The 14,582-nt window shown below is 50.8% G+C and overlaps 1 protein-coding gene across 1 annotated transcript in view; it reads left to right on the top strand.

The window, feature by feature from the left end:
* Nucleotides 1-9,609: 9,609 nt before the first annotated feature.
* The window catches only part of LOC131823261 (zinc finger protein 555-like), a 36,918-nt gene continuing 31,945 nt past the window's right edge, over nt 9,610-14,582 (top strand). The window contains exon 1 of the mRNA XM_059159380.1: nt 9,610-9,766. Within this exon, the coding sequence (XP_059015363.1) occupies nt 9,764-9,766 (3 nt within the window). The 5' untranslated portion in view covers nt 9,610-9,763. The remainder of the gene's footprint in view (nt 9,767-14,582) is intronic.

The following is a 14,582-nucleotide window of genomic DNA, read 5'->3' on the forward strand; positions in this document are numbered from 1 at the left end:
GCCAAAGTCTGGTGTGCCCAGTACCAATAATACCCAGAACTCCGGCCAAAATACAGCATATCATAAATTTTAGGCAAGGGAGGCTCTTCAGTTTTATTGACATTGGATGTAACAACATTTCATGGTCTCCATAATATTCCACAGTCCTGAGGTACCCCAGTAGCATACCAGTTGGACTAGTATTTGTGGTTTTACTCTTGGCAAAAGGAGAGAGTGTAACTCACCCTGTTGGGTTGGACATCAAATGGGATAGTATTGCTGTCTCAGACCTTCAAAAGAATTTGCAGGTGCTTAGACGACTAGGTCGATGGATTTTGGAACTCTCAGTCTTGGCATTGTGGGTTAGATCCCCACAGTCTATGTAGAGATCATGTAAAATAAGTAGTCATCAAATAACATCTTACAAAGAGAAAGGATTCCCAGAAGCACACCCAAGATAATGTTTACTACCTTCATGCTTTTTAAAATTCCTACTAGTAAACTATGAAAACAATCTTTCTTCCTTAGAAGGGTAACATGTAAAATGCCACCAGGATGCAAAACATGATGTGTCTGCATTAAGGATGAGGGGTTTTGTCTGGATCCCATTGTGGTTTGGTTCCACGATCAGATATCCTATGTGTTTATCTTGAGTTTGAGCGAACTTTAATTTTTTGAGACTTTATGTGCCTTTAAAATTAAAAGTTTCAACAAGTAGATGATGCCTTCCATTGAAAGGCACAGAATGAAATTGTCTCCATAGTGTGTCAAAGTAGAGACACAGAAGATTGTCCGCCATCCAGAGCTGCCTTAGGGGTCCTTGGAAAGTACAGAAGATTCTGCGGTTCCCTGCGGCATGACTGTGGGTATTATCCAAGTGGAAGCAAAAACTTGCTACACTTACCAGCTGGAATCCCAAATCCAGTGCATAGGTGAGTTACGATGGAAAATTTCCTCTAGTGGCAATAGATGTCCGTGGTCCGTGGGGTTAGAAACAACAGTGTGGAGGCAGGAACGTTACTTAATTGCTGAGAGGTCCTAGATAGATGTCCATTGCCAACCATTGGGTTTTCTCACTAGGAAGACCGTGTTACATGGAGTAGTGCTGGGAGATCATGAGACACTAACGCTTTTAATCTTCTATCATGGGCTTGATGCCTGAAGTGCATCTTTATAGACTATTGTCTCATTCTCCCAAGAGATTTTGAAAAATACAGTTTTATCTTTATGAGGCATACTGTGGGTTCTGCCAATCTCAGCTGACCGTGTCGCCCATAAAAAATAAGGTAGCAGATCCAGTAGGAACAGACCCCATGGCGCCATCAGAGCCGGAACGTGCAGAAGAGGCCAGGAGGTCGTTCACTTCTCCTGGTTGATCGTTTTGATCACTGCTGCCCAGTTCTGGAATTATGGGCCCATTTGGAGGGAACCAGATTCTGGCATTTATTTTTCTAAGGAACGTCAGGTGCACACATGAAGAGAGGAGAAGCAACAGAGGGGAAGAAGGTGAGTATCTCTCCAAGGGCCCAGAAAAGAAGAGGCTGAGAGGCAGGAAGCGACCTGTGGAGATGTTTTGAAGAGGGCCCACTGTTGGAGCTGTTTCAGTCCTTGTAGGCAGGGGTTTTGTGTGAGGGAGTTGGTCCCCAGGAGGGTAGTTCTGGTGTCAAGGGCAGAGACTCATTCCCAATGTGCAGATGGTCCCACCAGTTGTTTAAAAGGGACCCCTGGGAACAGCCCCCACAGTTCCTTAGAGCCCTGGTTTGGGAATGCAGAGAATGTTGGGGCGGCCAGCTGGAAGGATACGGGTGTCTGCGGCCCTTACATGTGTAACAGGCTTTCTCCAGTATCCTGACTCTTTGTCGTAATCGCAGAAAGTACTGGTTTCATAACTGTTTCACATGTCGCAGCTGAAAATTGAGTGGAAAAGAAAAGGGTGCCTGGGTGGCTCAGTGGGTTGGGCCTCAGGCCTTTGGCTCAGGTCATGATCTCGGGGTCCTGGCATGGAGTCCCGCATTGGGCTCTCTGCTCAGCAGGGAGCCTGCTTCCTCCTCTCTTTCTGCCTACTCTTGATCTCTCTCTATCAGATAAATTTTAAAAAATTTCTTTTTCTTTAGAGACAATTTGGAGTCCGTTTTAGTCATCCTGAAAGGCCCATCGGGTTTTTGTGTGGAAGTCTGAATTTTGTTCCACTCAGCAGGCTTGAGGGAAGATAGTAGAATTGCTCAGTAGTATTTCCAGCAAGTGTTCTAGTGTTCCTGCAGACAATGTGCTGTTCCCTTAATACTTCTTAAGAAGTGTTTAGCCTGGCCCTCACCAACAAGCATGTGAAGTAATTCCTAGAAATAAATTTGAATAACTGTTCACCACACCTCTGGGGCTCCTCAGCCACATTGGGAAATGCTAACTGTGGCTCATGGTTCAGTCTCGAATGCAGGGAATTGAGGTTATTTGCAACCCCAAATGGGCCTTTTTTTTTTTTTTTTTTTAGAGTTTATTTGACAGAGACCACAAGTAGGGGAGAGGCAGGCAGAGAGAGAGGAGGAAGCAGGCTCCCTGCCGAGCAGAGAGCCCGATGTGGGGCTCGATCCCAGGGCCCTGGGATCATGACCTGAGCAGAAGGCAGAGGCTTTAACCCACCGAGCCATCCACGTGCCCCCCAATTGGGCCTCTTTTAACAGGTTCAGGAGAGGAAGGATTGGGAAGAGAATCTGAGGAAAAGGGACCTTCAGAAAAAGAATAGAAGTGGGGGGTGGGTTACAGGAGATGAGGATTGGGTAGAGGGAAAAGAGGAGGAGGACACTGGAGGCCTGGTCTGAACACCAGGTGTTCAAGAAGATTGGGACAAAGAGGATCAAAAGCCATTTTGATGCCTTTCAGTGGCTCGCCTCTGTGAATTTAGAAATGGTGTTTTGCAGAGAAGCACCATAAGGTCCTGATAGCGTTTGGAAATCTCCCAAATAGCCATGGAAGCAGGCATTGGATCTGGTTTTGACAACTGTAGTCATGCCTGTTAAATTGAATTTTGATAAGGGTCAATTTGGGGAGATCAGAAGTTCCTCATAAGGACTATTGATGTTCTACGTTCTTGTGTAGTTAGTCCATTTAGTTAGAAGTGCATGTGAGGAGAGGTAGTTTTTTGTAAATAAAACACTAGAGGACACCACAAGATGGGACAGAGGGATACCCTCAAAGCATTTTGATGTCTGGGATCCCATTTCTTTAGAACAAAAAGCAATTCCTAAAACCCACTCTTTCAACAGGAACAGGTCAGGTTCAAAAGGAGTTGTTCTGAAGGTCAGCTCAGGTCCAGAGAGATGGGGTCTGGAGGCTGATGGTCAAGAATGAACTTGGAATCGTCTTTGGTGCAAAGAGGGTAGTTTTATCAAAGCATGGGGACAGGAGCCAACGATGGGGCAATCTGCCCTGAGGTTAGGAGGAGTTGGCCGGTTATATATTTTCAAGTTGAGGGGCACTTATGGCTAGCATCAGTCTCTAAGAAATTCGGTATCAATGTTTTAAGGACTTTGAGGGACTGGCTGTTACTAGTAAAAGGCATTTATTGCTATCTAGTAAAACCTTAGTCTTGAGACCTTTTTGGTTTTGTATCAGTGAGCCTTATGCTTGGAGGGTGATTGTTAATATATGTCTTGGGGGTAGAGTTGAAGGGAGTTTCCTGAGGAATATTTATATCTTCAAGGAGGTTAACAGGATCATGGAAGTAGGGCTAACGTTGAGCTAAGGTTGCTTTTTGCCTGTAGCAAAGTATGAACATCGAGGCAGTGAGTTCCTAGAGGAATGTCACTCTGGCCATCTCAAGGACTTGTTTGTAGGTTGCCAGGAAATTGGATTTTTCTTTTGCATTAATTCTCCACATCACTTCCTCCTGAGCAGTTGTGACCCTTAAATCTTACAGTTATCAACGATGGAAGGTCTTCTGTGACGTCTTCCCGCTCCGTGGGGTTGTAGAGGTGTCCCCACCTGTGGACGCCATTCAGTTGGCCAGGGACTTACATATAGAGAGAGCATTTAAGAAGGCAGTGGCAGCTGCATCCGAGGGAGACCACAAGTACGGATCTGCCCTAGTGGAGAGGATCATCTGCTGGCTTGACCTAACATCATTGAAGGGGTCTTGGCACCAGGTGGAGAGTCGTGGTATAAAAGAGCAAAGTGTACTTATTGTAACAAAAGGAAGAAGAGGCAGAAGCCCAAATAAGAGTGGTTTCACCGTTGACCAAAATTCTTATAGTTTCGAGTTCAGCCATTGCTAAAAGAAAGAGAGGGATTGTTCAAGGGCCTTGTTGAATATCCAGGTCAGGTGGGAACCCAGAAATACTACTGGGACACGCCAGCATGTGTACACAGCATTCTGTTTCTGTCACAGCACAAGATCCACCTTGTGCAGTAGCTAAGACATCTCCTGCATTGTGTCGCACACATGCTTTGCACAGTTGTGTTACTTCATTCTGTGTTGCACACGTGCTTTGCACAGTTGTGTTACTTCAGTCTTTAATATGGAAATGCTATTTTGAGTGTCATTTAGGGCTTTGGCTGCTATGAAGAGCTTCCTTGTGCAAAACAAAACTCTTCATCCTAAAGAGGAGTAAAGGTGGACTCCAGGTGGTCACCGGTGAAACACAGCACGAGTCCACCATTGTTTTCAGCGTGAAAGATTGGCTGGGTTGATAACGATTTTAATACTGGGTCTGTCCATCGAGGCAAAACCCAGAGTGCAGTGGTTATCCGGCCTGGGGGAAGCCATGGCTAAGGTTAGAGCCACACAGCCATTGGGCTCTGTTAGGAGCCAGCCATGTACTTCCCGGCCTCCTTGTCCAGTCAGTAGTGAACCCATCCCATGGCCTAGAGAACACTGACTTGTGAGCAAACTTCTGATGGTAGCCTCTGTAACTGCTGTGTGCTGTTGGTTCCCGTGCTGTCACTGTTTCCTTTTTTTCCCCAGCGTAGAATTGCCTTTTGGCTTAACTGTCCCATTTTGGGGTATTCCACCTAGTGCATACCTGGTTTGCTTAATGTGGCTGCTGTCGGCTTGGCTAAAGGCTCTACTTGCCATTTTCTATCACTAGAGGCAGTTCCTGGGGCAAATCATGGCTAAGGGTTAAAACCATTAAGAAGCCCTCTTCTTCCCTCTTGAGGAGTTACTGGGAAGTGGGAGAAGACTTGTCCCAGACATAGGGCATCCCCAAGTGCATCAGCCAGTCCCATCATAAGCGTCGTGAGGCCACCCATTACGTCCATCAGTCCGCAGTCAGCTGCATGGAGGGGGGCACCCACTGGCTCCAGGAGTGATTTTACCATCTCATCCACGCAGAATAGGTCATGGTGTTCCTTGAGTTACAAAATTGTTGGGGGGCCCATTCCAATTTCCAGCTGTTCAATCATGTGTTGCTCGGGTAATGGTATTACCCTCACAGAAGCATAGGAGATGTTGCCGAAAACAAAAGACACGAATCCGTGATGTTCTAAGTGGACTTTCAACACATGTAGTCTTTACAGCAAACTTCCCTAGGAAACCTCCTTGTTGGGTTTCAATTTAATCAGTTACTGGTTTTGTCCAGTTCTGAGCAAAAGTCTCATGGCCAAAAGCAGCTCGATGAAGTATGTGAAGGGATCACAGTAGACCAACGAGGAGGAAACCTCACATGGGAGTCTTAAGATCGGCAACTGTCATGGTGACTTACTTGGCTATCTTGTGCCCAAGACAGACAACTTTGTTTAAGGACAGGAATAAAGAGAGGGCATCAAACCATTCCAGCTCTGGCACTAACTTCTAGCCAGGAGGCAGGCTTTCCCCGCCCCAACAGTAACCGTGGGCTACAGGATTGCAGCCTGAGCAATGGACCAACTCCTTGAAACGTCGCTGAAATGGAAGTAAAGGAAGGGAAGGAATTTGCAAGCCAAGTTTGCACTGAGGCTTGGAGTCCAGGTGAGAAGAATCAAGCCCCGTATTTCAGTGCCAGAAAGATGTGAACTGTGGTCGAGAGAGAATTCTTGAAATGTCTTCAGTGCAGAGAGTGGTTTAAAAAGCATGGTGATAGGAGCTGTGGGCAGAAAGAGCTGCCCTAGGGTTGTGAGGACTGCCTGATGATAGACTTTCAAGTTGGGATGGACTTAGGGATAGCACATCTGTCTAAGGAATTTGTTACCAGGTTTCCCAGGTCCTTGAGAGGGGCTAGCTGTGGTTAGGAAAAGGTCATTTATTACCGGCTAGTAAAACCTTAGTTAAGAGACGCTTCAGGTGTGTATCAGTGAGCCATTCGCTTGGAGGCTAATTGTTCACATGTATCTCAGGGTAGGGGAGGGTAGAGATGAAGGAAGTTATCCAGTCCTCTTGAAGGGCATCTCCAAAATGCAGTATATGCAAGAATGCATATGTAAATGTTCTTAGAGTCACTTGCTCAGTAGAATTGTATGTACATAATGAATACCCATCACTCCGGTCCCCTTCAGCAGAATGGTAGATCTCCCAGCCAAAACCAGGACATGTGGGTATAAAATTACAGTGGACGAAAGGACCTTATCCTGTTTCATAGCCAAAGCCAATGTGTACATAGAACCTCAAGCTTTCACAGTCATCAAAGAGAAAAGATAATTAACAGGTTTCGAGGATGTGCTCAGGATGTCCTTCCATTTCTAATCACTATGAAAAAAATAGTATAAAGGGTGACATGTATAAAAGTTAAAATAAGTTATTCAGGGGCACCTGGGTGGCTCAGTGGGTTAAGGCCTCTGCCTTCAGGTCAGGTCATGATCTTAGGGTCCTGGGATCGAGCCCCACATCGGGCTCTCTGCTCAGTGGGGAGCCTGCTTCCTCTTCTCTCTGCCTGCCTCTGCCTGCTTGTGATTTCTGTCTATCAAATAAATAAATAAAATCTTAAAAAAAAAAGTTATTCAAGCATCGAAGTAAATCTTATGAAGGAAGAGAACCTAATGTGGACATTGTGCAGTTATATTCACTGACATCGAAAAAGACCAAAACAGATGCAAATCTGGTGCATATTCTAAGAAATGATTAATCAATGTTGCCATGATGTGTATAATTACCAGAGAGCTGAATGATTTTAATAGAATTCCACCAATATTATAACCAGTTTTCCCCCTGAAACTTCATAAATCCCATTGTATAATTCTATAAATAAGAACAAATGTGAGAAAATAGCCATTCTTTTTGAATGATGAAGTGAAGGGACCTACCCTAATATGATCAAGCATTAAACACTCCCCATGTTGAAAGGGTGGGAGCGTAGAAGTATATTCACATAGAAATCAAAGGTCATCAGTTAAAATAGAAACTCCTTACCTGCCTCCTTAGCGCAGTAGGCAGCGCGTCAGTCTCATAAAATAGAAACTCCTTTGTCTTTCAGTTCCTGACCTTTCATGATGAACGATTATCTAGGGACATGTGCGTTATCAAATGCATCTCAGTTCCAGGCCTTAGACAACTCTGCACAGTATCCCCAGCCCTAAAGAAGCTGGCCTGGGGGACGCCTGGGTGGCTCAGTTGGTTGGACGACTGCCTTCGGCTCGGGTCATGATCCCGGAGTCCTGGGATCGAGTCCCGCATCGGGCTCCCAGCTCCATGGGGAGTCTACTTCTCCCTCTGACCTTCTCCTCGCTCATGCTCTCCCTCACTGTCTCTCTCTCTCAAATAAATAAATAAAATCTTAAAAAAAATAAAATAAAATAAAATAAAGAAGCTGGCCTGGGAAACCCAAGAGTGAAAGAAACACAGGGAGAAATCTTCATGAATTTGCATTTAGTAAGGTCTTAAATGGGAAAGGAAAACCACAAGCAACACAAGGAAAAGTAGGTAAATTAGGTTTCTGCAAGATTAAAATATTTGGGGTGTCAAAGGTTGCTATCAAGAGATTGAAAGGACACCCCAATAATGGGAGCACAGATCCACAAATAACATACGTAGGATTTTAGTATCCAGAATACACAAAGAAGTCTTATGTGCATACAAAAACTCAAACAATGCAGTTAAGCACTGAACAAAAACTTGCCAACACATTTTCTTTGTAGCGATGGCCCATAAACGCGGGAAAGCACCCTTCCCATTAAGGGAAACACAAGTCCGAACCATGAGGGGATACCACTTTCCACTCACCGGGAGGGCTAGGATCCAGAATTCAGAAAACAAGCCTCATCAAGGATGTGGGGAATTGGGACCCCCTGCGCCTGGCTGATGGGAATGTGAACCGGGAGCCGATGTGGGGAAAAGCGTGGTGGTTCCTCAAGAAGTTAAACATGGAATTAAAATGTGACCCAAGTATCCCCGAGCTACCTAAATGGAAGCAGACACGTGTGCATGAACGCGAGGTGAGAAGCTGTTCAACACCCGCGGACGTGGGTTACCGCTCCAGGCCCGCCGGCGCGGACAGACGAACAGAGTGCAGCAGGGACACAGACCTAGAATTGTCACCCACAAAAGGGAACGGAGGGTCACGTGACGCGCTGCGAGGGCATCGCAGAAGTACAGGACACCGGGGAGAGAGTCCGTTTCCGTGAAGATACAGAGGAGTCTATTCTGTAGAAAAAAGTTGCTCGGCGGCCGCCACGAGGCCTCGTTTCCTGGCTGTACTGTCCTCAAGTTTGTTTGAAAAAGGAAGACACAATTCCCAGACCATAAGCTCATGCCTTTTTTCCTTTCCTTTTTTTTTTCTTCAAGATTTGATTTATCTGAGAGCGAGCGAGAGCAGTGAGGGCGGGGAGTGGCCGAGGGGGCGGGACAGGGACGAGCAGGATCCGGAGGCCACCTGACCCTGAGATCGTGACCTGCGCCGAAATCAGGAGTCCGCAGCTCGGTGCCCCGCGGTGTCCGGGATCTGTCCCCGCCGTACCACGTCCCGACCTAACAAAGGCGACAGCGCCCTACAGTCCACGTTCGCAGGGACCGGCTGCAGACTGGACCTGCCCTCCCTTCTTGGCAGGGTACAACGCGCACACCCGTCTTCCAACGTGTCCCAGCTGCGACCCTGCAGGCTTGGGCCTCGGGATCCCTGAGAGAGTGGAGGGCGGGGCCTCGCGGGGTCGCAGGTCAGGCCCCAACCCAAGAAGGCCTCGCCTTCCCACGGTGACGTCACTGGCTCCGGGGTTGTGCTTGAATACCGAGGACAGGTGCACGTCCCCTCATCCCGGTGCCGACCACGGACGGTTCTGTTCTGTCGAATCCCGATGGGGGCGCCGCACAAGGGAGGCTGCGAGGGGAAACGGAGTTGGACTCCCGGTGCGGGAGGAGGTCGCAGGCGGGTCAGCCGGCCGGAGTTGCCCTGCGCGGGGAGTCAACCTCGGGGCAGGCAGGTTGGACGCCCGCACACCGCAAGCCTCACTCTGCATCCGGGAGGCGGGGCCTCGGACTTCTGCCCAATTAGGGGCCATGGGGGGACGGTGCCTAGACTACGACCAATCAGAACGGGAGGAGCCGCAGGCTGTCCGATCACCGTACGAGCTCGCGGAGTTCGGAGCAATGTCCAATCAGGGCCGCGGGGCGCTCGCTGTATTCCTATCCAGTCACTTTGCAGGATATGGATCAACGCCCAATCGGAGCGCGGGGGCATGTATCGCGGTGAAAGGCCCGGCCTCCGGAAACTGTCCAATCGGGTCTGGGGGGCGGGACCCCGCCCTCTCGGACGCTTGTCTGCGTGCGCCGCGGGCTGGTGCTCAGCTGCCGGGAGCCGGCCGAGGTGTGCCGAGCGCGCAGCGCCCACTTGACCCGGCTGCACTGCCGCGTGGAGGAGTCCTGGAGAGCACGGAGCGGAGCCCCGAGATGGTGAGTCGCGGGCCCGGGCGACACGGGGAGGGGCTGCATCTGGCCGCAAGTGGCGGTGGGTCTCGGTCTCCAGGCCCTGGGGGTCCCGTCCGGAGTCTCCGCCCTCGGCCGCGGGGTGGGCTTCCGGCGTCCTGTCCCCCGTCCTCGTCGTCGTCCTGCGGGCCCGACCCGAGTCTCTATCCTGGGTCAGAGATGGGGGTCCCAGCGTCCTGTCCCCCCTCCTCGTCGTTGTCCTGCGGGCCCGACCCGAGTCTCTATCCTGGGTCAGGGGTGGGGGTCCCGGCGTCCTGTCCCCCGTCCTCGTCGTCGTCCTGCGGGCCCGACCCGAGTCTCTATCCTGGGTCAGGGGTGGGGGTCCCGGCATCCTTTCCCCCCTCCTCGTGAGAGCCCTGTGGTCCCACCCGATAACCCGCGGTGGGCCGTGTTGTGCTTTCCGGCGTCCTGTCGCATCCCCGCGAGTGGGCCCAGGGGTCCCATCCCGCGGGGTGGGGTCCCGGCGTCCTGTGTGGGTCCCGGCGTCCCATCCAAGTGCCTGTCTGGCGTCGGGGTGGGGTTCCAACCTCCTGCCCCATCCCAGCGTGCTGGGAATCCCGTGAGCACCTGAGTCCCTGCCTGCTGGAGGGAGGCGGGGACCACTCCCCACGGGGCCGTAAACCTGGGAATCAGGGTCGGGGAACCCATGGTGGACCTGGGAGGTGAACTCAAATACGGGCTTGGCTGAGGCACTTGGTTGCAGAGAAGTTCCAGCGGAGACAAGGTCCGATGTCACACATCCTCCAGAGTCTCCAGGGACCCACTGCCAGAGCTGTACTTTTCTGTGTCCTGTGGCTGAGCAGGAAAGCCCCGGGTCAGGATCGGCCCCACGCCGAAGGAAGGCCTCGTGGCTCAGGGGCCCAGGGCCTTTTTCACCAGCTCTGTGCATGCTCCAGTGCCCCCCTGCAGCCCAGGGCCTGTGGGGAGGACAGTAGCCTGGGTCAGGTGCGGGCGGGAAAGGGACAGTGCTGGGCAGCTGGTCACACCGGTGTCTGATGAAACATTCGAATTTAGGGAGGAGAGACGTGTATTGAGAAGAATGAGGGCGAAGCCTGGGGGGCGGGCACTGTGGCGCTGGGGGCGGGGCTACCTCAGTGCGACCCCCGCTGTGAGCAGACGACCCGCCAGACTAGCGTCTCAGGAGCTGTGTAGGAGGGGGTTTCTTTTCTAGAGAGGAGTAAGGAAGCGCAGGCATGGCCAGGCGTGGTGCCGACCTGGGGCTCCCTGAGGCCAGCCTGTCCACGGGAGGGGCTGTCCGTGGCTCAGGCAGGCGGCAGCCCACGGTCAGGGTCCGGAGGAAGGAGAGAAGCCAGAGCAGCCCTGGAACAGCGAGCACTTTGTGACCTCGGGTCCGTGGGGACCGGCCGCTGAGCGAATCGTGGGTGTGGCCCAGAGTGTGGATTTGGGGTGTCTGTGGCCGGCCGTGGGGCGGATGGACAAGGGGGACTTCCCGTGAGTCCTGGCTTGGTGGAAGGGGGCTGGGGCCCTTTTTGCAGCCGCCGTTTCCCACACCCCCCAGAGTGGGGGAGGGCATGCCTTTCACCTCCAGGACGTTTGCCCAGGAGCTCCGGGCTCAGGGAGAGCCTGCCTGTCACCGAGCCCCGTGGCCGCACTGTCCCCGCCCAGCTCGGCGTGGACAGCTCGCTCTCAGGCAGCCTTAGGTGCAGCAGGTGGAAAAAGCCTGAATGCTTTCTGCGTCCTTGCTTCCCCTGGAGCGGCGCGGGCGGCCAGAGGGTTACGTCTTCCTTTTCCTGCGGATTCTCGTGTTATTCTGGGGCTTATCCAGAGAATGTCCCCCCGGGGGAAAAGTGTCTCAGTCCAGGAAGTGTCCCTGTTCATCAGGCTTGGGGGGAAGATGCAGGGGGTTCCGCACCTTCCTGCCGGGTGACGCCAGTGCTGGCGAGCCCTGCAGACTTCTGTGCCGCGTTTGCAGGGTAAGATTTTCACCATCTGGTGTGAGCAGCTCCTAGGGTGCTGCCCCCGGGACTGCTGTTCTGCTGCTTTTCCTTCGCAGCTCTCGCTCCGTTTCCCTCACCGAGCGTGGATGGCTTGATTTTGGCTCTGTTGAAATTGCTCAAGGGAACGGGGCCCGTGTGGTCATTACCGTGGCGGCTGCCGGGTGGCTCCGCAGCCCTGGTCTGTGTCGCTCGCGTAGGCGTCTGCTGCGTGGGTCCCAGAGTTCAGTCCGCCTTCCTGGGTCTTACACGGGCCTCGGGGTGTCTCCTGTGCGGTTCTTGACTGGTCACTGCTACTGCATTCTTACTTTTGTTTCCAAGTGCAAAATGCAACTCAGTGTTTCTACACTGGAGAGAAGAATTGTGGGTTGTAGATTATGGCTAATTTAGTTTCCTAGGAAATGATGCGGGCCTGTATGCAGTTTAATCCTGTGTGCTGTTGGCACCTCGAAATGCCGGAGGTATTTTTGTCCATCTAATGTGTGAGCCAGAGTCTCCCCCTTAGGATGCACGTCTAATTCTGAATTCCTGTAATTGAGGCTGAGCATGCTTGTGTGGAAGAGTCTCCTGCCATGTTCCCACCTCTAGTGTGTGTATTGATTTATGGGTTCTTTACGTACTCTGGACACGAGTCCTTTGTCATTTTTAGGCAGTGCAGGCATTTTCTCCTGGAGGGCGGTTTTCCTTTGCACTCTGTTGGGTGCTGCTGAATGGACTCCTCTGAATTTTAAGAGAATCGTGATTGACAGTGCTTTCGATTGTAACTTATTCCTTTTCCCTTTATATTAGAAAACTTGGTAATAGCAAGTCCTAGTACATTTGTATTACCTCCTTCTGCAAGTGTTCTGCTTATAAAATCTGCATTAAATTGTTTTTTCTGCATGAAGTTGGTATGAAAGACATTGATCATCCCCCATAGATAACCTTTGGCCCCACCTCCTGTGGGAAGGTGTCCAACATTTCCACCATTGGTCAGAGCCCGCCAAGACTGGGCAGTGCTTGCTGGGGCAGAGGCCAGGAGTGGGCAGTGTCTTGGGAGGACTGGGCGGAGCCTTCCTGGAGTGGGCGGTGCCTGCAGGGACTGGGCAGGACCTGCCAGGACTGGGCAGAGCCTGCTGGGTTAGAGCTTGCCAGGAAAGTGGGGGTTGGGGGGGGGGGCTAGGTGGAGCCTGATGGGAGTGGGCTGTGCTTATGGGGACTGGGAGGAGCCTGCCAGGGCTGGGCGGTGCCTGCGGGGGACTGGCCAGAGCTTGCTGGGTTGGAGCCTTGGGCCCTCAGCAGGCAAACCTGGCTCAGTGGCTTCTTGCCCACCTGCCGCATTCCGTTGTTACTCACAACGTGATGTGTTTTAGGGAAAGTCTCTTCCCCCTTGTTCGTAGAAAACTTGGCTACTCATAGACACTTGCCTTCAATTTCAGTTTTTTGACATAGTTTTTCATACGTTCAAAACCAAAGTCCGGCCTGGTTTGGGAATTCGTGGAACGTCATGAAAAGTCTGGGTTGATGCTCGGCGGACGGTTTTCTTCCAGAGAACACACGCCACTCTTCCATTTCTGCCTTTCCACTCTCCTGTCATCCAGGAGCATGTTAGAACGTTTTCTTTAGGATCCTTTTCTGTTTTTACCAGACACTGTATCTGGAAAGCCTCTCTGGTTCTCCTACATTGTTCCATTTTGACACAGAAAACTTCAGTTCTGACACTTCTGGTCATTGGCTATGCAGCTGTTTCCCCAGTCTGCAGCTGGAGCCTGGCGTCCTACAGTCCAACTCAATTCTGGCAGCATCAGACCCCAGAAGCTGGGGTTCAGTCTCCTAGAGCCTCAGGTCCCCCACAGCTGTCCCACTTGGCTACAGGTCAGAGCTTCCCATGACCCCCTCCTTGGATTAAGTTGCTGGAGCTGCTCACAGAACCTAGGGACCAAACACTTAGCAGTTACCAGTTTATGGAGGAATACAATACGTGGAACAGGTGAACAGCCAGATGAAGAGGTACACGTAGGGGAGGGTCCTGAGCACAGAAGCTTCTGCACCCCATCCTGCTGGGATTTTAGAAGTGTCCTCACCCAGGCATAGTCCATGGTTAACTGTGAGCCTAGACCCTCTCCTGAGACAGGAGGGGTGTGGTGTGGGCTGAGAACTCCCAGCTTGGGGCATGGCTTGGTCTTTCTGGCGACCAGCGCCCATTCACGAGCCACCCAGACACCTCATAAGCATAAAAGATGCTCCTGGTTGCTCTTATGACTCCAAAATTTATAAGGATTTCAGGAGCTCTGCTAAGAACCTGGGGCAGAGGTTTTCTCTTACCTCACAGACATGCTTGAGGATTTTAAAAATGTGTAATAAATTGAAAAATTGTCATTAAAATTAGTTACATATTTTCTAGGTTAGACTCTAAAATTTTTCATTTTTTTTTAAGATTTTATTTATTTATTTGACAGATCACAAGTAGGCAGAGAGGCAGGCAGAGAGAGAGGAGGAAGCAGGCTCCCTGCTGAGCAGAGAGCCTGATGTGGGGCTCGATCCCTGGACCCTGAGATCATGACCTGAGCCAAAGGCAGAGGCTTAACCCACTGAGCCACCCAGGCACCCCTCTGTTTTGTTTTGTTTCTTAAATTCGACACAACTGAGGTCATACGGTATTTGCCTTCCTCTGACTTATTTCAGTTAGTGTAATATTTTCTAGCTCCATCCATATTGTTGCAAATGGCAAGGTTTCTTTCTTTTTCATGGGTGAGTAATATTCCATCGTATAAATATGCCACATCTTCTTTATCTACTCATCAGTTGATGGACACTTGAACTTTTTCTGTATCTTGGCTATTGAAAAT

The sequence above is a fragment of the Mustela lutreola genome, chromosome 2 (assembly GCF_030435805.1).
Source record: "Mustela lutreola isolate mMusLut2 chromosome 2, mMusLut2.pri, whole genome shotgun sequence".
Lineage (NCBI taxonomy): Eukaryota > Metazoa > Chordata > Mammalia > Carnivora > Mustelidae > Mustela > Mustela lutreola.